The following is a 23644-nucleotide window of genomic DNA, read 5'->3' as shown; positions in this document are numbered from 1 at the left end:
ATCAAATTACGGGAGAGACTGACGCAGAAGGCCTGTTTTTCCTGTATGGGTGTGGGATAACTGGAAGCACTAGTCAGTAGGGGAAATCAAATTTAACAAACAAACAAACAAACAAACAAACAAACAAACAAACAAACGGAAAAAAGACAAGTGCTGTTTGAATTCATAGACACTGCTAGCAGTCTGTTAGCACAGCTTGAGGGTGGGGTCTCAGAGGACTACTTTTGCCCATATAATCCTGCTCACTTATAAAATTCTTTTTGGGAGGGCCTTTTCAGAAATGAGGAGTTTTCTGGCTTATGTTGGTTTTGCTGGTTATTAGAGAGAGGCAGGAGTTGTGCTCACCACAGACCAGTCTTCCTCAATCGCCAGATGTTTTTGACTATAATTCCCATCAGCCCAAACCAATATGGCTATACTGGCTGGGGCTGGTGGATGCTGAAAATTGAAACATTTGGAGGGCACCAGATTGGGGAAGGCTGCCATGAACATAGTGGATAGTGCTTTGATGTGGTTTAGATGGCATTAGTTGTATTTGGGCGGAGTAAGGAATTTCCTGTTCTGTTCTTGATGGAGAGAGAGAAAAAGTTCCTGTCCGGCTTTCTAACTAGTGTTTACTGTCAGCCAGGTGTGGGGACTCTTTAGCCTTCCAGGTGTTGCTGAACTACAACTCCCATCAGCACCGGCAAGCATGGCCAATTGTCAGGGATGAGGGGAGTTCTAGTTCAGCAACATTTGGAGGACCAAAGGTTCTCCATACCTCCTCTAAGATTTCAATTACATCCATCCTCATTTATCCTTTCTTTTCTTATCATCCTTTCAGTTGCACTTGCTTTTCTGAGTCTCGATGTAGGTAGCCTGAAAATACAAAAGGCTCACATCTTATCCTTTAAATACAATAATAAAAATCTTACCATTGCAGAGTAGCTGGAGTGGAATGTGGTTTGGATGCTCTGTTATTCTCTTTCTCCTCATCTGTTGCGAGAAAACAATACGAGAGAAGAGACTTTCAGTCAAACCACTAAAGCACCAACAAGGGGGATGCAGGATTAACCACTGTACATAAAATCTCATGCTTCCCAGGATAAACTCTGAAAGTTGCATAGCACAGCTGGAGTCACTGTGAATCAGCATGTCGTTTGTTTAACACAGGGTTGCAGAGCCTCAGTTCTGGAGTCAAATGCCACCCCTGGGGCTCTCTTATCTGGCCCTCGGAACTCTCCCTGGCCACATCCCTTCACCAGCCCTACTTTCCATCCTCCTTGAGTGTTTCTGCCTTGATGCACTGAGGCAGCATGTACCCTGATTGGCTGTATAGTTCTGAGGGATTCTCCTCTGTGCATTTGGTTGAATGTCATCCTGCAATGTACAAGGCCTGAAGTAAGAAAGACAAAACATCTCCATTTGCTTCTCCTAAAATTATACTGTTTTAGGAGATTATAGTGCTTTCAAGACTTTTCTTTCTGGATTCTATTTGTGTGACTTTGCTAACCAAAGGAATTGCAGTCTGAAACATCTGGAGGGTACCAGCAAAGGCTGACCTGGAGCTTAGTGTCACTCCCTACACCTTACTGTAGCTGAAAAAGTATTCAGTATACTCATCTCCTGCTTACCTATTCCTCCATTTCCCCCTTCCTTCATTGTTTCCTCTTATTTTGGAATGTAAGTCACTTTAGCTAGGGGCTTTGTCATGCCTGTTCTTTGAAATGAACAATGTAGAGAGATAGATGGCCTATATTTAGAAATTAATCAATTAATATGATGGTAACAGCAGCTGTAAGCAAAAGATACCATCACCTTCTCTCTGAGAACTGAGCTTGTAAAGGTGTGACAGGCACTATGGAATTTATTTCAAAGATAGGGATCCCCAGAAAAATCCTGATGGAGCTGCCAGTCAGAGTAGACAATAATGGGTGAACTGGGCAATCAGTCTGATTTGGTATTAGGCAGACATTGCGATGGATTCAGCCCTTTGTCAGAAGGCTATGGGACCACTGAGAAAATATCGGGTTATTTTCTGTTATTTTTTTACTCTTCAGATAGTATTTTATTTCGTTCACAGGCAATCTGAGGGTTCCATTCCTCTCCCATTTAATATATGGGTGAGGTGAGCCCACCCAAAGAGTGTGTGGGTCAGATGCTGAGGGGGTGGTTGTGATGCAACAGTCCACCTCCTCCTGAGGCCTATGAAGCCTAAGGATGGGTTGGATGAACAAACACTGGCCCCTTCCTTCCTCACAGAAGTACTGTGGCACGAGAGAAGGAGCTACAGAGGCAGAACAGTGGTGTTACCTGGTTCTGATTGGTGCATCTGATCCCCTTCCCTCATGGCTAGCTTTCCTTTTCCATTTACAGCCATCGAGGAGCGAAAGGCTGTTTCACTTGACTGGGGCTTTGTCATTAACACGTATCAAACTGGAATTACCCGGTTGAAAATCTTCACAGAGGCCAGCACCTTAAAATCGGGCTCAGTGAGCTAAGACTGCTGAGCCAATGATATCACAAAGGACAGTGGGTTGACATCAGCTTAACAAACGTGAGGTAGAGTGTATCAAACTACCTCACAGAGGTCTTGACATCATCCAAGCTGGCCAGTAGGCTGCACCCAGTGGCCACGTAACAGCCTATGGCTAGACATCAGCCAAACAAAGCAGAAGAATGGGTTCAAGGGAGCTTCTCAACAGGGTTTGCATGATCTACCTTAGAAGCCCAGCAAGTCAGATCTGGCCACTTCAACATGCTAGAAGTACTAAACCTACAAACCTAGTATTAAACCTAGAAGTATTAAAACACAAGCAGGATGGGGAGTCCATTGACCTCTTTCTACTGTTGCTCCCCAGCTGCTATTCATTTGTACACTGTCTGTGGGCAAGGAGGCTGACTAAATAATAATAATAATAATAATAATAATAATAATAATAATAATAATAATAATGGTTAGTAGCAACTGAGAGCCTTATTCTCCATTAACTATCCTCCACTTTCAAAGCCATCTAATATATCCTTTCAGAAGAACACAAGAAGAGCTCTGCTGGATCAGGCCAAAGGCCCATCTAGTCCAACTTCCTATTCTCACTGATCAGATGCCTATGGGAAGGAAGGCTTGAGTGTAACAGCATTCTTTCCACCATGATTCCCGGCAAGTAGCATACTGCCTCCTAGTACATAGTCATCGTAGCTAGTAGTCATTGGTAACCTTATCAGATGTAACATAGCCATATACCAGGGAGTAAGCCACCCTGGAATCAGTCTACTTCTGAGCAGATATGCATAGGATTGCATTGAGAGAGACTTTACCGAGACCATTCTGGAAGTCTCATCTGCCCCTACCCGTAATGACTGTAAGAAACATGTGTCTTCTATGAGCCATCACAGATGGTGAATAAGAGCCATTGCAGAAACAGTGCCACAGACAAAATGCTCATATCCACTTTCAAATTGCCTTAAAGTCCATCCTTCTTACTGGAGTGTTCACATTCTGCAGTGAGTCATCAAATGTTGCACATACAGATGTGAACTGGATCTTGAGATAGTTGCAAAAAGCAGATTCAAGACCCTGCCCTTTTTATAAATAAATAAATAAATTGTGGTTAATCCATTTTCTCTTAATATATTGCCTCATCTCAGCTTCATGTGCACATCACTAAAGCTATTACGTTATGTACAATGACTTGGGAGTAAGCATTACAGAATTCAGTTGGAATTACTTAGGAGTAAATAAGTACTGAACTGTGGTATCAGGAAAGAAAACGGTTACAACACTAAGCTAAAGGGCAAAAGACACACACATCATGTTGCATATATCGTTGGCCACATTCACACTTCACATTGAAAAGCACTATGATACCACTATAAACAATCATGGGTTTCCCCCCAAAGCATTCTGGAAGCTGTTGTTTGTTAAGAGTGCGAAGAATTGTTAGGTGACCCTCAGGGCAACAATTGTCAGAGTGGTTTAACAATCAATCCCTCTTCACAGAGAACTCTGGGCACTGTAGTTCTGAGTAGGGAACAAGAGTTTCCTAACAATTATCAGTACCCTTAATAAACTACAACTCCCAAATTTTTTGGAGGGGGAAGCTTTGACTGTTTAGAGTGGCATTATAGTACATTAGATTAATGGTGTAAAACATGACTTAAGTCTTCCGGAGAACTCTGGCCTATAAACCGTTTAAATAAAATAATGCTGTGTTCTAGGTAGCAACACCAGTCATTTTATCCTAACTATGGCCCCAATCAGATGTATGGACGCAATTGGACACTATAGCTTTTGGGTCCTTTCTGGAGATACAAGTCTACTGAAAATGACATATACTTACTTTCATCATTAGAAACATTCCCCAGAGATGTATGACTGGAATAACGTTTGTTTTCACTTTCACTGAGACATCTTTCAATCCAACTCTCTGCAAAACAACAAAGAAGGTTTTTTGTTTTTTTAAAAAGACAGGATGTTTCCCATGAATGACAAACCTTTTCTTTCATTATTATACAATAAATAATGTTATCAGTTACAAACCAAACAAGTGTATGTGTATCAATAGTTTGCTCTTCCCATTCTTTGCCATTTTTCTAGAAACTCATGGTACCAAAACTCACCATGAACACCTCCCATGTTCCCTTAAAATGGCAATAGCGCCAACCTGAGAGGTGCCGGGACTGAGTTCCAGTGAGTTCTGGTGCGGGGGAAAAGCCCTGGCTCTTCCTGTCTTTTCCAATATGGGCCACAAAAGGTGAACTGAGTAGTCCAAAAGTCCCTCCTCAGATTACAATGAGGAACTGAACAAAACTGTAGGACTAGGTGCCAGCATTTGTAACCTATGTAACTATCTTGAGTCACAAATTCCCTATTTTTACAGTTTGAAATGACACTGTTTATTTGTACAGATAATAAATACTTGTCACTCAGCAGAAGATTAATCATTTTTTGCCCTCTTAGAACCTGATATTACTGGATCACCTTTTCTACTTATTTGAGATATACCAAATGCAATCATACCGATGTTCAAGAGGGGTGCCATGCAAATTCTCTTAAGGAAAATCTCTGGTGTATATTTCACTTGGTGTATATATTTTAAAACACAGAGACTCCAGCACATGCCATTATTGGTATAAAACCACTTGCAACTAACCCTTCTCAGGGAGTTGTCAGAACTGTTAGGTTACTTAAAAGTTTCCACTTGGTAATATATGAACGAACATAACTAGAAGGGTCTAAAAATAGAAAATTTCTATATTTCTCTCTGGAAATTGTTACAATGCTTCAATATTAGCCTGCAAGTTAGAATCTGACAGGCGCATGGTTCAAATCAAGACACCGTATTATTATAAAAGTCTGAAAATGGGATCTAACACTCCAGACATGACACTTACAAGTTTACCTCATAACAGAAGCCTGTGTTCCACCTCAGAAAAAGGAACAAGCTACACGCATGGGATAAAATGTTGGGCAGTGGGAAACTCCATCCCCCATCTCCATCTTTAATTAGGCTTATATGGGTAAATTGGGGGTGGCATGTCTCACAAACAGCCAGCCAGGAAGCACATGTTTTGCATGCAGACAGTTCCATGTTCAATCCTTGGTAGCCCCAGGCAGGACTGGAAATGTCCTCTGCTTAATGTCCCAGAAAACTGCTGCCGCAGTCAGTTTGGGCAGTACTGAACTTGATGGACCCAGTTGTCTAACTCAGCCTAAGGCAGCTCCCAACACGTGCCTACGCTTGCAAAATGCAAGCTTTGTTTACCCATTTTCAGCCTCAATCCATCACTGACAGGAGATAGCAAAGTGGCTGGGCAACTTTCCAAAACAGACAGGAGGAAGCAAGAAACACAGACACTAGTAAATGAAAAAATTACTATCTTCAATACAAAGGCATGACATCCGGTCTACTTCCGCTCACCTCGTTGCAGGAGGGTTGCATTCTCATTAAAACCATCCAGTTAAAAAAAAGGGGGGGAGATAGCTCACTCACACATGTACACACACTCTCTCACACAAGATTGTATACATGCTTGTACACACACACACACACACTTGTGTGCACACACAGAGTTACATGACTAGGCAAAACTAAGGGCCAGTTCACCTTCATCATTAGAACATAAGCACTGCTTTGCTAGACCAGCCCAAGGTTAGAGAGTCCATCATTCCAGCCAGTCAGACACCTCTAGGCAGTTTGTAGGCAGGGCATGATAGTAATGGCTATTCCCAGTTATTTACTCCCAGCACCTGGCATTTAGGAGTACATTGCTTCCAGTCCTGGACTGCTGCTATGGGGCTGCAATCCTATTTAACTACCATGACTAGCAGCTACTCTAGGTCTATTCTCTTCAAGAATTTGTTTGATCCTCTTTCAAACTGCCCATACCAGGGATTTGGAGAAACCATAGTTCCTAGTACAACAATAGTACAGTGGTGCCTCGCAAGACGAAAAGAATCCGTTCTGTGATTCTCTTCGTCTAGCGTTTTTTTCGTCTTGCGAAGCAAGTCCATTGACGGATTAGCGCTATTAGCGGCTTATCGGATCAGCTGATAAGCGGCATAGCGGCTTAGAAAAAGGGGGGGGCGGAGGGAAAAAAACCTGCAGGAACTTGCAAGACATTTTCGTCTTGCGAAGCAAGCCCATAGGAGATTCGTTTTGCGAAGCACCTCCAAAACGGAAAACTCTTTCGTCTATTGAGTTTTCCGTCTTGCGAGGCATTCGTCTTGCGGGGCACCACTGTATAAGGGAGTTTCTTTTTAAGCACAAGCTTTGACTGGGGAGGGTTGCAACCACTAGTTTCCCCAGTTAAAAGGTACCGTAGAAGCAGGTGAAAGGGGGATCCTGTTCGAGCAGAGGGTACTGGGCTAAACGGACATACAGGCTGACTAATTAATGGATCCATTTTGGAGGAAACCGGAGCAACACCAAAAACACCTTGATACAAAGCAGATTATCACTAATAAAGCTGGCATGCACTCCCATGGCCAGGGCCACAGTGGACCCCAGCATTTGTCTCAATGTGCTGCATGCTGACATTGGGCCTGATGGTGGCTGGTGCCAGTTACCAACATCCCTTTAAATTTTTAAAATATGTTTTCGGGTGGCCAGCACTGTGAAGAGAAGCACTGGGCAAAGCAGCTGCATCTGAAGCTGCCACCATTTCGCCGGTATGCTTCTGGGCTCTGATGCAGCTCATTTTGGAGAGGGGCAAGGTAGGATGGAGCTCCCCTTGGATCTGGTCCACTTTGAACAGCTGCTGGAGTCGTAAGTTCTTAGCTTCTTTTGGTTTGTATCTAGCCTGACTTGTAACCATAAGCAGCTCCACAGTGAGCTGTCTATGGTCCTGACCATCTGTGACCTTCTGCTGTCCTTGGCTAGTACACTTCTGCAGGCTCCAGCCTGGAATGGGACGTACCCCATTCCTATGCATACTTAGTGATGTCAGTGGGATTTAGCCGAGAGAAGTACGCACATGTCATTCAACATCAAGGTGCAGTTATCTAGCCTGGGTGGTGGAAAGATATGAACAACACTCCAGTCTAACTGAAGACTGCTTTTTTGGCTTTATTACAAGCCATAGTAAATTGCCGATGAAGTGACGTGAACAAGATGCTTTATCATTTTTGAAAATACAGCCATTTTCAAAGGGCAAAACTCAACCTGAGAATCAGCAGAGCAAGTCTGTCTTTTTTTTTTATTGTATACTACTTTGTCTATCACCTAGGCAATCAAATGGAAGATCTCCCCCCTTTCCAAGTATACAGCCTAGAAGGCCATGGCTGCCCATTTGCTTTTGACCACCTCTAAATTTCTGCCATGTCTGGTCTAACTATACTATCCTCCAAAAGATGGAAGGCTTCATCAGCTGGTTCCATCCAAAGGCCATGGATTGAAGTTGCAAAAAGTTCAATTTCCCCTAGAATTCATAGCTTAGGTTCCCTCCCTCCACTACAAAAACTCCTTTTTATAATATTGATGAGCAGCAGTACCATATCCAATATGGTACTGGGACAAGAGCCCCAGTAAAGACAGAATGGACAGCTGCAGAGCTTAAGCACTGCACCTGATGAATTTCTCTCAGGGCATGGTGACAGTGTCACATAGGAAGTCTCAGTCTCATATATGAAACCAACATATTCTTCCTTGGGTTCTAGCTCTGTTGCCTCTTCTTTCCTTCCCCCCAGCCAGCACATTATTCACTCTTCCACCCCTGCTAATTATTGTCATGGTTGCCAAGGCTACAGGGTTAACTGCCACCTGTTACCTTCTTCTGTACATTGCCATGTTACGTTACATTACATTACGGAGCAGCACTCCAAATTTGGTTAAAGGCACAGGATTCCTCCACAGGCAAAATAGATCAACTCTTTTAAGGAAGCAGGAACAGTCCCAGAATGTTATTGTGAATGGGCTGGGTGCACACACTATTTGTCACTGTCAGTAAACAAGGCCAAGGGGTTCACTAGAGGTTCATGTGGTCTTTCTTTTCTCTGATGTGCGCATTACGCAGATCCTGGTTACAAAGCCAACTGGCACCATGGTTGCATGGGGACATAATTCAGACAAAGGCCACATTCAAACCATCCATTTAAAGAAGTATCATATCACTTTAAACAGTGATGTCTTCCCTCAAAGAATCCTGGGAGCTGTGGTTTGTTTAGGGTGCTGAGAATTGTTAGGAGACACTTATTCTCCTCAGAGAGGTACAATTCCCAGAGTTCCCTGTGAAAAAGGATTAATTGTTTTTTTTTTTGTTTTTTTTTAATAAATTTTTTATTGCGTTTCTTTCCATAGGTTAACAGATTAATTTACGTAGCAACATACAAGAAACATTTTTTTTATATATATATATGAAGAAAAGTAGAAAAAAGAAGACAAAAGTTAGATATCATCAAATTCACTTTCTTTTGGACCTCCTCACATCCTCTCAACATTGCTTTCATTATTCTAACCAGTTCAGCAATTTATTATCTTGTTTCACATCTTATAATGCCTTTGGGTTTATTATGTTACCAATTTCAAAAGTTTGTAGTTTGTTTTCAAAACTTTTAATAAACATAATATTTTGTTTCTAATTTGTCTCGTTTTTTTATCGTTACTTACTTTACCATTTACCTAGATAAATTGCAGAGGCGTGACGTTTCTTAATCGTGCACAATCTTAACATTCAAACAACTTATAGTATTTTTGCAAATAGTCCTTAAATTTTTTCCAGTCTTCCTCCATTGTTTCTTCGCTCAGATCTCGGATTCTGCCAGTCATTTCTGCCAACTCCATGTAGTCCATCAGCTGCGTCTGCCAGTCCTCCAGTGTGGGTAAATCTGGTGTCTTCCAGAACTTTGCAATAAGGATCCTTGCTGCTGTGGTTGCATACATAAACAAGGTTCTATCCTTCTTTGGCACCTTCCGGTCCACCATGCCCAGAAGAAAGGCCTCTGGTTTCTTAGAAAAGGTATATTTAAATACCTTTTTCAGCTCATTATGTATCATTTCCCAAAAGGCCTTTACTTTCGGGCAGGTCCACCATAGGTGAAAGAATGTCCCTTCTGCTTCTTTGCATTTCCAACACTTATTATCAGAAAGATGATATATTTTAGCCAACTTGACTGGGGTCATGTACCACCGGTATACCATTTTCATAATGTTCTCTTTCAAGGCACTACATGCCGTGAATTTCATACCGGTGTTCCATAACCTTTCCCAGTCCTCAGACATAATGTTGTGTCCTACATCCTGTGCCCATTTTATCATAGCAGATTTGACTGTTTCATCCTGTGTATTCCATTTAAGCAGCAAGTCATACATCCTCGAAAGTACCTTAGTCTTTGGTTCTAGTAACTCCGTCTCCAGTTTCGATTTCTCCAACTGAAAACCCACTTTTTTATCCATTTTAAATACCTCTTGAATTTGAGCATAATGTAACCAATCTCGCACCTTACTTTTAAGTTTGTCCTGGCTTTGGAGCTTCCAATTATCTCCAACTCTTTCGATCAATTCCCAATATTTTGGCCAGTAGGCCTCCATATTGGGCCTTTTTTTAGAAATCTTGGCTTCCACTGGTGATAACCACCTCGGGGTCTTACTTTCTAGTAAGTCCTTGTACTTCATCCAGACGGCAAAAATTGATTTTCTGACAATATGGTTTTTAAACAGTTTGTGAACCTTCGCCTTGTCATACCACAGATATGCATGCCAACCGTGCACATTATCAAACCCTTCCAGATCTAGGACATCGGTGTTTTCCAACAGAAACCAATCCTTCAACCAGCAGAAGGCTGCAGCTTCGTAGTACAACCTTAAATCCGGCAGGGCAAACCCCCCTCTTTCTTTTGAGTCAGTTAATATTTTAAATTTTATTCGGGGCTTTTTGCCCTGCCAGACAAACTTAGATATATCCTTCTGCCATTTTCCAAAACATTCCATTCTGTCCACGACCTGAAGGGTTTGAAACAAGAATAACATTTTTGGCAAAACACACATCTTTATAGCTGCGATTCGTCCTGACAAGGTAAGTTTCAATCTTGACCAAATATCCAAGTCTTTTTTAATTTCCAACCAACATTTTTCATAATTATCTTTAAAAAGATTTAAGTTTTTAGTGGACAAGGATACCCCCAGGTATTTCACTTTTTTAACCACACTTAGCTCTGTCTCTTTCTGGTACCCCTCTATCTCTGTAGGTGTCAGATTTTTGACCAAAACCTTTGTTTTTTGTTTGTTTAGCTTAAATCCCGCCACCCGACCAAACTCCAAGATAAGTTCCAGAACTCTTTTTGTACTAGATTCTGGCTCCTGTACTGTCAAGACTAGATCATCTGCAAAAGCTTTCAGTTTGTATTGTTTCGCTCCGACCACTATACCCTGCACCAACTGGTCCTCCCTGATCATATTCAGCAATACCTCCAGAACAGAAATAAATAACAAAGGGGATAGAGGGCACCCCTGTCGTGTCCCTTTTTCAATTTGGAGTTCCTCCGATACCACATTGTTCACTATCAGTTTAGCTTTTTGTTCTGAATAGATTGCTTCTAATCCATTTTCAAACCCCCGTCCCACTCCCATCCCTTTCAAGTTTTTCTTCATAAACATCCAAGAAATGTTGTCAAATGCTTTCTCCGCATCAATAAAGATTAAAGCAGCCCTTGTGTTTCTAATTCGCAACAACTCCAATATATCAATAATGTTCCTGGTGTTGTCAGACATGTGTCTACCAGGGAGAAAGCCTGCTTGGTCCTTGTGAATTACTTCATTTAGTACATTTTTAAGTCTATTTGCTAAAATGTCTGCAAATATTTTGTAATCCACGTTCAGGAGTGAGATGGGACGGTAGTTCTTAAGCTGGGTCTTTTCCCTTTCTGACTTGGGAATCAATGTGATGAATGCTTCTTTCCACGTTTCCGGTGCCTTCCTCCCCTCCATGATCTGGTTACAGACCTCCAACAACGGTTGTATCAGGAACTCCTTCAGAGTCTTATAATATTTGGAGGTGAGTCCATCCGGGCCTGGAGATTTGCCCAGCTGCATATTTTGAATGGCACCTTCAATTTCCTGTTGAGTTATTTTGCTGTTAAGGATTGATCTTTTATCTTGACTTATTTTAGATAATCCATTTATCCTCAAAAATTGATCTATTTCCGATTCTTTCTGAGGCCCCTGTGCGTAAAGCTCTTTGAAGTATCTGTGGAAGCACTTTCTTATTTCTTCTGGTTTCTGAACTATTTTTCCTTGAATCTCCAAATTTGTAACCGTGTTTAGCTTTTGTCTTTTTTTCAACTGCCAAGCTAACAACTTTCCACATTTGTTTGCTGATTCAAACGATCTTTGCTTCATTTGTTTAATTTTCCATTCAATCTCTTGATTGATCAATTTCGAATATTGTGCTTGATGGAATTTGATCTCTCTTAGCACCTCTTTTGACTTTGGTTTGGTTCTCAGCTTTTTCTCTCCTTCACTTATTTTCTCTAGAATTTTTTCCTTTTTTCCATTCCAAAATTTTCTCTTTATTGTATTCTGTTGTATCAGAAACCCTCTCATTACAGCTTTACTTGCGTCCCAGATTATTCTTTTCTCCACCGTGGTGTTCAAATTTATTTCAAAATAGTCCTTTAGGGTTTTTTGGGCCTTCTTAACAATCTCTTGATCTCTCAACAAGGTGTCATTCATTCTCCATCTGAAGGATCCAGTTGGGATGAGTCTCAATTCCATTTTCAAGGCGTTATGGTCGGAGCAGGTTTTTGGGCAGATTTCCACTTTTCTTGTTTTCGGTGCCATCCCTCTAGATATCCAAATTTGGTCGATTCGTGTCCATGACAGGTGGGCCTCAGAAAAGAAGGTTCCTTCTTTACCCAAGGGGTTCCTTGTCCTCCAAATGTCAATCAAGTCCATATTGTCTGTCATTTCAAAAAAAGTTTTAGGAAGTCTGCCGTCTGTTGTTAAGTTTTGGTTTTGGGATTTGTCCATATTTGTTGACACCACCCCATTCATATCTCCCATCACAATAATGTTAGAATAATCCAGATAGTCCATCATTGTCTCATGCAGCTTCTTGTAGAATTCTGATTTTCCATCATTTGGGGCATAAATTCCTAATATCAAAATCTTCTCTCCTTGTGTTTGAATTTCAATTGCGAGAGTTCTTCCATGGTCATCTTTAAATAAAAATTTTGGTGACAGGTTCTCCTTTGCATAAATTACAACACCTCTTTTTTTAACTTTGTCAGATGAGATAAATTCTTGGCCAAGTCTTTTATTGATTAATACTTTCCTATGGAGCCTAGTCACATGTGTTTCTTGGAGGCATATTACATCCAATTGTTCTTTTTTTAGAATATGAAATATCCTCCTTCTTTTTTCCGGAGAATTCCCGCCATTTATATTCCAACTAAGTAGCTGCAGAGACATCCTGTTCTAATTAAGATGTTCTTAGGGTGAGGTGCCTTCCTTTTGCTCAGATCCCGAGGGTGCAGGCGTTGGCCCGCCTCCAGGCAATATTGGTGTTGGTAGGGTTGGAAGCCAATCTGTTCCTTTTTGGAGATCTTCTCCGTGGTCGTGAAGGAACTTTTGGTTATCTTCAGGTGTTCTAATTTTGACCTTCCTTTCTTTGTAGGTGAAGGATAATCCTTGTGGGAACTCCCACCTATAGGGAATTGCGTTGTATCTCAGCAATTTTGCTAGTTCTGTATAGGTGGCTCTGAGGTCCAACAACTGTCTCGGAATATCTCTGTAAATTTCCACCCTTTTATCTTGAATTTCAATTGCTTTTTTGAAGTGAAGACCTAGGATCTTATCTCTCTCTTCCTTTGATCTTAAAATTATCAAGCAGTCCCTGGATCTGTCTTTCCTTACCAATCTTCCCAGTCTATATGCCGAGACAATCCTGAAATCTGTATCCTCCTTTAAACCCCAGAACTTCGTGAATTCCTGCGTCAAGTATCCAATCAGGTCACCTTGCTCGAGTTCCGGGATGCCTCTCAATTTGATGTTGCTCTCGCGATTTTTCAGTTCCACCATTGACAGATAAATTTGTTGTTCACCCACCTGTTTGTGCAGGGGCTTGACTTCTCCTTTAATTTCTTCAACTTCTTTTTGTAAAGCTCCCACTTTCTGAATTGCTTCTCCAGCTAGTTCCCGGTTTTCCGCTGTTGCTCCTTGCAAGTTCTCTATAGCTTGCGTGTGCTGGGAAACTTGTTCAGTCAATTTTTGAATCGACGAGGTCGCTTTATCTATTTTCAAAGATTGATCGTCCACTTTCTGGTTTAAACTTGATAGTTGCTCCAATATTTGTTTTAATAATGTATCTGACCCACCTGCTGCCATATCTTCTTCAGTGGACTTCTCGGTTATTTCCCCTTCCCTCTGAGACACCAGTACAGCTGGAACCGACGATCGGCGTCCTTGGGTCAGTGTTGTTTGTACAAATTGTGTTGGTTTTCTTTCTTTTTCTTTTTCCTTGGTCTCTTTAGATTCCTTAGCTTTGGATGCTCTTGTTCTCCCTGCACCACTCATTACACATCTGTCAGTGTTCAAGGTCAGATTGTCTGTTGTTCCATGGGAGAGACAAATTCAGAAGTAAACAACCAGCAAAGTGGAATTCAAAACAAAAGTCAGTTCCCAGGGTTTTATAATCCGAAAGCCCTGTAGGGGGAGTGCCACCAGGCTTCAAAGACAAAGAAGGAAGTAATCCGCCATTAAAGTTCCAAATTATTTCAAGACAGTAAATCCAATAGTCCAACAGTCCCTTCAGAAACTCAAAGTTTCCCAAAGCACCTTTTATAGTTCAACAAAGTTTCACAAGAGGTGCTTGCAACAGTATCCCATCCAATCTTTTCTGCTCAAATGTAGCAGTTACGTTCCAGCAAAGTTTTTACAACTGTTTCCGCAGTTTGACACAGTCTCCCTCTCTGGCAGCCCGACGATCTGGCTCCTTAAAAATACAGCCCAAAGAAGAAAAAAGATAGGAGGAAAGTCCCCATTTACTACTTCTTTTAGTCAATGTCCATTTCCACCTTCAGTTTTAAAAAAACAAGCAGGTCTGATAGCACGAAGAAGTTAAAGCTTCCCACAGTCCCGTTTCAAGCGCTTTCCGCTTTTTAAAGCTTTGCTTTAATCTTGTCAGCAATGTCGGAAGACGGACTTCCTTTTTCTCGTCTCCCGCTTTCAGCCAAATTTACGAAATTCTTTGCCAAATTTTAAACCCCTTTACTCACGGGTGTGTTACTTGCAGTTTGGTGTTGATTTTAGGAAGAAGGATCAGCGCTCATCTGCAACAGCCGCGCGGCTTCACTTCCGCGGAAAGAGCGATGAACTCACAGCACCGCTACCCCTCCTTCACTCCGGGTCTCCTTACGGGGTCCCTTCTGTGTTTTCAGAGCAGCTTCTGGTGCCCGCCGAGTCCCACGGCCACGGGCTCACTCTACCCGTGGTTTATCTTGATGGGTCGTCGCTATGCCGCAGCGAACGACCCTTTTCCGCGGAGCCCCTCTTCAGAGAACGAAGAGGACCGCCATTGCAGTTTCGCGCCGCCCCCGGAAGTTCGAAAAAGGATTAATTGTTATACAGTGGAACCTCGGTTGTTGAACATAATCAACTCTGGAAGACTGTTAAACTTTCAAAACGTTCAACAACCGAGGCGCAATTGCCAGTCAGTAAAATCTGTTGAAAAAATGGAGAAATGTGCCTCAGAAGCCATTTGAATTCTGAGATGCATTCAAAAACAGAAGCATTCACTTCCAGGTTGTTGGCATTCGAAAGCCAAAACATTCGACATCCGAAGTGTTCGACAACCGAGGTTCCACTGTACCACTCTGGGAACTGTAATTCTCTGAGGGAAATAGGGGTCTCTCAGCATCCTTAACAAGCCACAGTTCTCAGGAGTCCTAGAAGAAGTTAGCAGGTCCCTGTAAATTCTACAGCAGCAGCGGGGAACCTCAGGCCCAAGAGCTGAATCTCCATGTCACACCCTGTTCCAGTACAGTACATGCTCTCTTTCCCCAAACTACACCAAAGCCTCCTGGTGCTTCTTGCCTGGGTGGAAGATGGAAAGACGTGTGTACAGTGTGGATGTCTGCAGAAGACTTTGACCTTTGTGTAGCTGAAATGTTGCTTACCATTCAAAGGTAAGAGCCACATAAATTTCACCACCCAGTTTTTGTCCCTGGCCTGTTACTGGTATGCAGCCCCCAGGCGGCTTCCCAAGAAGGAATGAGGCCCTCAGACTGAAAAAAAACCCCATCCTGTTCTACAGAAATCAGTACAGCTCAGGCTGCCTGAGGAAACTGGCTGCATTCAGCACCCTGATGTGCCTTCTCGCCATGCGGCACCACAAAACATTCCTGGCAGTGGCTTGGAGGTAGCAAGAAGTTCACTACTCCAGTAGTCAATGTGCACAACGAGCCGTTGCACACGAAAGGGTCATGATACGAAGCACCAACCCCATAGGTGCTGTTCATAAGAAGATAAGAAGAGCTTGCAGGATTAGGATGGGCCAATGGCCCATCTAATCCAGCTCCCCTCACCCACCATTCTCACAGTGGCCAACCTGATGCCTATGGGAAACTCACAAGCAGGAGCTTTCTCATAAGAGCACTATTTCCTCCTGCAGTTTCCAGCAACTAGTAATGATAAACCTGCTGCCTCTGACCTTGGGAAGCTGAAAACAGCCGTCAGGGTGTATCTGAAGAAGTGTGCATGCACACGAAAGCTCATACCAAGAACTAACTTAGTTGGTCTTTAAGGTGCTACTGGAAGGATTTTTTTTATTTTGACAGCCATCAGGGTTAGCAGTCACTGATAACTTTCTCCTCCAGGAATATGTCTTATCCTCTTTTAAAGCCATCTCAGTTGGTGGCTACCACTGCCTCTTGTGGGAGCTAATGCTGGCACCATTTAATTATGTGCTATGGGAAGAAGTGCTTTTTTTTGCCTGACTCTTCCAAAATTCAGCTTCATCACATATCCCTGAGTTCTGGCGAGAGCATTACAGCTGTATGACTTAGGGTGGGCTATAAACATTATTCCAGGGAACATTCTGCTTCTGCTACACTTGCAGAGTTTTTAATCTGGTTATTTGATTGTAAAGAAAAACTTGGGCCCCCAATGTTTTCCTGCTAATAGATACAAAAGGATTCGTGCAAAAGTAATGATGCGTTTCTCTTTCTCTCTCCTCCCTATCTCTCATTTTCTCTCCCCCCCCCCCCGGCCCGGTCCTTTGGCCCACCCTCCGAAAAGGCTCTGCGCTAACGTGTCTCAAAACTGTGGAGCTCAGTTCTCCTCTGATGGAAGTGGAAGACAGCCTAGAGGACATAAAAGGGGGGAGGGGGAGTCTTCTTACTCTTTTCCTTTAGATGCAACAAAACAAGCATCTAGTCTTGAATAATACTTGCCGCTGAATACCAAGTTGCTCAATAGATGGTCTGTGTACCAAGGCTCATAGTGGAAATGATCCAACAAAGAGAAGTGAGAGGTGAGCAGACTGGGCCACCCATGTGACTGAAATTCAGTTCCCCACATCGCCACCCAGCACTGAAAGCATTTTGTTGTCCTTACCATCATTCATATATATGGTTTAAATTATGAGATGCCTGCTTATTGTCTCTGTCAGTCTGAGGACAGCAGTGCTGAGACAGAGTTTGCAAAACCCGGACCTTCAACTGTCAGCCAAAACTTTCCATTGACAGAACTCCTGTTCCTTTTTAAAACGTGCAAAGCTTTTATTCTACATTAATGCAAAAGATTGTTTCTAAAAGCAAGCTGTTCATCCATGCGTGAGCAATAGGTGGAAGCAATTAAGGAAGAAGGTAATCAAACAAATCATAAAGGGGGAAAATCCTTGTTGCTTTACCTATTTTTTACCAGTTTAAACCTGGACGTAACAGCTAACAGTTTTGCACAGCTATGTGCCATCCCAGAAAAGTGTGGGTGGGTGGGTGGATATTATAAGAGGTGATGCTGGTAAACGACAGCAACCCCTCTCCAAAAAAGCTCCAAACAACATGGATGAGTTTCTTAAATAAAAAGTGCTTGAGCAAGGTTCTCATTCACATTGCAAAATAAATATTAATTCTGAGCATGCACAGAGATGAATCCTAGAGATGACACCAGCAGAGTTCAGAACCAACCCTATCATTGGGCAAGGTGAAGTGGCTGCCTCAGGCAGCAGGTGCTACTATGTATGTGGCACTGGGGGCAAGCAGCCATGCAAGCTCTTTCAGTTACTACTCTTGAGCCCCTCAGCCCCTCATCTCTGTTGGAGGACAGATCTGTGGGTGCCATGAAGCATCCCCATATCCCTAAGATAGACTGCAGCCCTTGAGTGCAGTGGCCCTACCTTTGGGAAGAGTGAGGCAACCACCCCAGGAGCAGGGGCCAAGATGTGTGGGGTGTGGCAGCAAGGTGTTGTAGGTCAGAGCTGAGTGTACAACACAGCTAGCTTGTTTCTCTCAGGTGTGGTGGAGGATACTGTCTAGTGCTGGAATAAGATTTGACAGCCAGTCTGGTGAGCTTCTGGAAGGTGGGCCTCCACACTGTCCTTCACCTCAGGTGGCAAAATGCCTTAGGCCAGTTTTGGACATCACGATCCTCCTGCCGCAAGTGTTGAAGCAAGAGTCAGCTGCCAGTCTGGTCAGCCTTCTCTAGGTGGGATGGGAGTGGGTTTGTCCTTTGCCTCAGGCAGGTTATGACTTTTCGATCTGCAGAACTTATGCTTATCCAAGTGCCACACACTGCCCATTTGGCATCTGTAAGGAGTTGGTCCTTGTCAGGGACAGGCTAGATGACGAGGACTGGTGGAAGGTACCAGCTGGGGAACCCCCAAGGGAATCCCCCGAGGAGGAAGGCTCAGAGCCCGGGGATTGGTGGTGGGACACTGAGGAGAGGTCAGCGGGAGAAGGGTGGGAGAAATGGTTGGATGCTGAAGAAGCAACAGGCTCTAGTGAGCAAGATGAGCCTGTGACAGGGAACAGCTCAGACTCAGAGGCTGAAGAAGAGGAGCGGGGGAAAGAGGCTGAGGGAGGATCCCAGGAGTCTGCCTCTCCTGTGGCGACAAGCTCCACTCCCGCCTTGACTCCAAGGATTACAGGTGCCCTGACATAGTTTGAGGCTGCTTGCGAAACATCCTGCAGGGACCAAGATCTAGTGGAAAGCAGGAACTGTCAGTCCTGGCAGCTGCTTAATAGGGGCAAGTCTGGTCAGGAGGTATTGCTGAGCTGTATGCCGTTTTCTTGAATAAAGAATTAACTACGCTGCTGAACTTTGCATCTTGTGTGCTGACCTGCATCTGAACAACTGATAGTCTTTTGGTGTGGCAGCACCAATCCTCCCCAAGTACCCCAGGGAGGCAAACAGATACACAATTTAAAAACAAAAACTAAAGCAGTTTCATACTAAAACACTCACAAACCATTCTAAGAACAATTACACTTAAATACGGCTAAAACCAGTTACAGTTAAAAAGTATTCCACAACTGGGAACCACCACTGAAAAGGCCCTGTCGTGGGTCAGTGCCAGCCAGGCACCACCAACAAGGTGCCGCCTGCAGAGTTGCACAATGTATTAAACAACTTTGTTTTTAACTGCCTTGCTGGCAAAGCATTCTGGAAGCACATTACATAATCCTTTCTCCTTCTCTACCAAGGGGGAAACAATTGGTATTCAGGCAGATTTACACTAGTGAGATCTCCCACAACAGAAAGCTCATGCTCCCTTATGCATCCACACACAAAACATTAGAGAAGGGGTAGCTGAGGTGGAGCCCTCCAGACTACAACTCCCATCAGCTCCAGCCTGCATGACCGACGGTCAAGGATGATGGGAGTTGTAGTGCAACACTGGCTATCCTTGCATACGCATATATTGGAAAGCAGTCCATAAATCTCAATTGCTGTAATTACCACCAATTACACTGCCTCCACCCCTTATTATCTATCAAATAACAAAACATCCATTATATCAGCTTTCATCCCAGCTACCGTTTTAAAAGGCAGTTTACTCAGCTGCTCCGGATTTCAGTGTCAAAGCTGATGGTGTCTTCCATTCCAGTTACAATTCGGTACAGACGAATGGAAAGACAAGTGGGAAGCAGTCAGAGAATTAACAATACTTCACTGTTTGCACGGATGGGGGAAAGATTTTTAATTTAATGTACTATATTACTATATTCACTAATAGGGCTCCTCCCGAGGGTGCATTGCAACAGCCTTGAAACTACGAGTCAGCTTGTGCCTACTGGAAGCAGATTGTGATCCAGAGGATCAAGACCTTCATCGCTGGATATGAAATTAGCTGAATTTAGCACAAGTTAAAGATATGCAGCTTGAACTGATGGATTAGTTAGCTGGCTGGGGTCAACCCGGGTCAGAAAGAACAAGTTCAGGCTACGCTTGCTTATTTTTAGAAGCTATTTTGGTTCTGGTGCGATTATGTAATATGGGATGGGGAGGGAAAAAAGGAATTTTAAAGAACTTGGAAGGATCTTCCTGTTCAGGATGGTCCATTCTCCATCATACCCAGTTTTCCATTTTCCTTCTTCTCAACAACCCACAAGCATTCCGTGCTCACTGAGCATGCTCAGTCCTCACTGGTGACCTTCTCTAAGGGTTACGGTAATTCATCCATGGGGCTTTCCCCCCCCCTCCAACTTCTGCAAACTTTGGAGCTTCCCCCAAAATTGAGGATGCCCCCCTTTTGTATGGATGGCCTATTTTAGCTACATATTGAAAGGACCTTTTGTCGGCACCCCTTCAGCAGTGAAATACCTCACGCAGCAAGACCCTTCTAGCACCTGCACTGAATATCTTTTCTTGGGCCAGTCCCAATATAACCTTGATATCTCCCCAGGCCTTTTAAATTACATTATGGCTACATACAGTTATAGCTCTGTGGCTTTTAGTCTTCTGCATTCAAGTTTGTTGCCGCCGAGTTCCCTCTGTTCCTTATTTTGTGGTGCTGTGTGGGTTAGTTCGTCCCACTGCAATTTTGGTTGCTTTAACCCCTGTAAGTCACCTAGAGAACTTTGGTTGAAAAACGTTCTACAAATTGTAGAAATAAATGTATTGCAGTGATTAACAAAATAGAAAATTTAAGTTCTTATGGCAAACATTTCGCCTTCTGCCTTCAGCAGTAAAAAATTGTGCTGTTTCCAAGGTGGCAGGTATTGAGCTCTGAGGATGGAATACTCAGAAGGCTATCAGTCGCTAAAACTATACAATGCTGGTACATAGCTGTCAACTTTCAGATTTGAAAATAAGGGATCAGCAGCCTCACCTGTCCCGGGGACAGTCTACGGGATATCTAACAATCCGGGATAGCAGCGGGAAGCAGTGGGAAATAGCACTGGAATAAGGGAATTTCCTGCAATAAAAGGGAAGGTTGACAGCTATGTGCTGGTATTGTACTCTCGGTCGAGGCTTTATGGTGTTAAATGTGTCCAGCAGGTACATAAAGAAGTTCTCCAGGGGGTGCATGTGGAAATCTAAGCAACTGTCAGCGCCACAAAAAAAGCCCATTTCACAGAAGAAAAGCTGACAATACTTAGAACCCCATAACCAATAACAAGCAATGCACCTATCTCACACACAGAACCAGAAAACAAATAAACCTCAGACAAAAAAAGCAGGTAATCATTGCAATCATACAAGCCCTGTAAAGTCAAGTATGTGGGCATATATCGGCAAGTCCCATCCCCAACCTCTAACTTTCTGTCTAGTCACTACACATGACCCAACTGAACTGTACATAATTACATGTGGTTGGGAACATTCCTCCAAGTGTACTCACTGCATGCACATTTACCTTGTGAATAGTGTTATCATAAAGCACATCATTTCATTAGCAAATAGCCTCCCCTACCAAGCTTCTTCTTTTCCTTTTATTGGTTCAGCTTGTCTGGGTTGCCTCTTATTTTTACATTCAGTCCACAAAATAAAATAAAATTGAACATTCCTCCCAACCTTTTGAATAGTTGAACGTATTCATGGCCTAAAGCAAAAGCTCTGAGGGTAGGTTGGCCTGTGATCTGAACATACTTTGAACTATTCATATTCGGTCTGTCTATCTATCTATTTCTAACCCACCATCTATCTTCAATCAATGGTCTGCAGGTGTACACCCCCCCCTAAAAAAGCAGCAGTCTTAAAACATCAGGCAAATCACAGTTCAGGTTCAACATTATCAACATTACCCCAAAGCCTGAATCAACAGCCTGGTTTCAACAAAACCAGATACAGAAACAAAGATATTATCAGGGCCAGGTGGGCCTCAGAGGGAAGGGCATTCCACAACTGGGGTGCCACCACAGAGAAGACCCTCAGTGAAGACATGGAAGGCTGACATGGTACAAAATCAACTCAGATTGAAAATATGTGGTTGAGTGAATGGGAGAGGCCGTAGCTTAGTAGCAGAGCATATGCCTTGGCTCAGTCCCAGGCCTTTCCATTGGACATGATTAGGTAGCAGTTAATGAGAAAGATCCCTCTCCGCCCAAGACCCTAGAGACCTCCTGCTGACTGGGACAGCGATTGTTGGACTAGATGGACAAATAGTCTGGACTTAGTATAAGGCAGCTTCTTATGTGCCTTCAAAACACCGAAGGCCAGCTTGTAAACTTCACGTTTGGGCAGAGTTGTCCTCCCAGTACTGGCTTTGCTGCAGCTTTCCTGAATAAGGTTGGTGCTAGGTAGGATGGCAGCATGGTTGGGGCTGTGTCGATAGACTGGTGGGAGCACCAGTTTGACTGTGCTGGTACACCTGTGCGGCCCCAGCCTTGTTGTGGTCCTGTCGCAGCCTAATCCTGCCCAGGTAAGCTGTGGTGATACTGCTGTCTCAATTATATTCTGCTTTATATGTCAAAAGAATATTGCGCTTAAATGGTTCTAAAGGAGTCTTGCACAACTTATGACCCACAGTGCTGAGCATAGTCATATGGAATATGGACATAAAACCATAAGGAAAGCCCTGCTGGATCAGGCCAATGGCCTATCTAGTCCAGCATCCTGTTCTCACAGTGGCCAACCAAGGTGCCTGTGGGAAACCCGCCAACAGCACCTCAGCATCTTCTCACTAGCAGTTCCCAACAACTCTGATATAACGTCTCAAACAAGTATACTACTTCTCCATCAGAGACTATAACCTCCTTGCCCATTTTTAATGCCTGCAAAGAGTCGGGGTGTGTGTGTTGCTAAGCACATGGGAGGCTATGATACGGCTGGTTGGCTACGCAAAAATGTAGGCCTCAGACCCATCTGCACTCTAGATTTAAAGCGGCATGAAACCACTTTAAGCAGTCATAGCTTCCCCCAGAGAATCCTGGGAATTGTACCGTATTTTTCGCTCTGTAAGACGCACCAGACCGTAAGACGCACCTAGTTTCTGGAGGAGGAAAACAAGAAAAAGAAATATTCTGAATCCCAGAAGCCAGAACAGCAAGAGGGATCTGGCTTCTGCGATAGCCTCTTGCTGTTCTGGCTTATGGGACAGCCACGCACAGCCTCTCCTGGACAGCAGGATAAAGGCTCCCCCTGCCCAGAAGAGGCTGTGCGCGGCTAAGCCAGAAGCCAGGACAGCAAGTGGGATCACAGCACAGCTGGCTTATGGGATAGCCGCGCGCAGTCTCTCCCGGGCAGCAGGAGGAAGGCTCCCCCAAGAGCCGCGCTCCCTTTAAAGAGCGCGCGGAGTGTGTGTGCAGCTCTTGGGGGCTTTTCCCCTAGGAGGGAGAAGGGCAGCCCTTTCCCTTCCTTAGGGAAAAGCCCCCATGCTCCACATGGCTCTTTAAAGGGAGCGCTGAGCAGCGCCTCCCGCCTGAATTCGCTCCATAAGACGCACACACATTTCCCCTTACTTTTTAGGAGGGGAAAAGTGTGTCTTATAGAGCGAAAAATACAGTACTTTGTTCTTTGGTGCTGAGAGTTGCTAGGAGGCCCTTATTCGCCTCCCAGACCTGCAATTCTCAGAACGGTTTAATAATCGACCCCTCTTCCCAGAGAACTCTGGGACCTGTTGCTCTGTGAGAGGAATGGGCAGCTCACAACCATTAAAAAACTACAGTTCCCAGAATTCTTCATGAGAAGCCATGACGTTTCAAAGTGGTATGATCCTCTTTCAATGTACAGGTGCAGATGGTGCACTCATGTGTTCTAAACAAACAGAGGATTTGTTCCACTCGACATGG

The 23644-nt window shown here is 43.6% G+C and overlaps 1 protein-coding gene across 3 annotated transcripts in view; it reads right to left on the bottom strand.

Annotated features, from left to right (window-relative positions):
- RFX4 (regulatory factor X4) overlaps positions 1 to 23644 on the bottom strand; it is a 72560-nt gene that overhangs the window by 37023 nt on the left and 11893 nt on the right. For 2 of the 3 annotated variants that reach the window (XM_081210814.1, XM_081210812.1), the window contains exons 2-3: positions 4320 to 4406; positions 915 to 975 (exon numbers count right to left, since the gene is read on the bottom strand). In XM_081210814.1, coding sequence (XP_081066940.1) covers positions 915 to 975; positions 4320 to 4406 — 148 coding nt within the window. Of the gene's footprint in view, positions 1 to 914; positions 976 to 2292; positions 2501 to 4319; positions 4407 to 23644 lie in introns of those variants that run through there. The other variant, XM_081210813.1, reaches the window with a different exon arrangement.

Source organism: Podarcis bocagei (assembly GCF_964188305.1).
Source record: "Podarcis bocagei genome assembly, chromosome: 10".
Taxonomy (NCBI): Eukaryota; Metazoa; Chordata; class Lepidosauria; order Squamata; family Lacertidae; genus Podarcis; species Podarcis bocagei.
The sequence above is the reverse complement of the archived record's forward strand: the minus strand, read 5'-3'. Positions and strand labels throughout refer to the sequence as shown.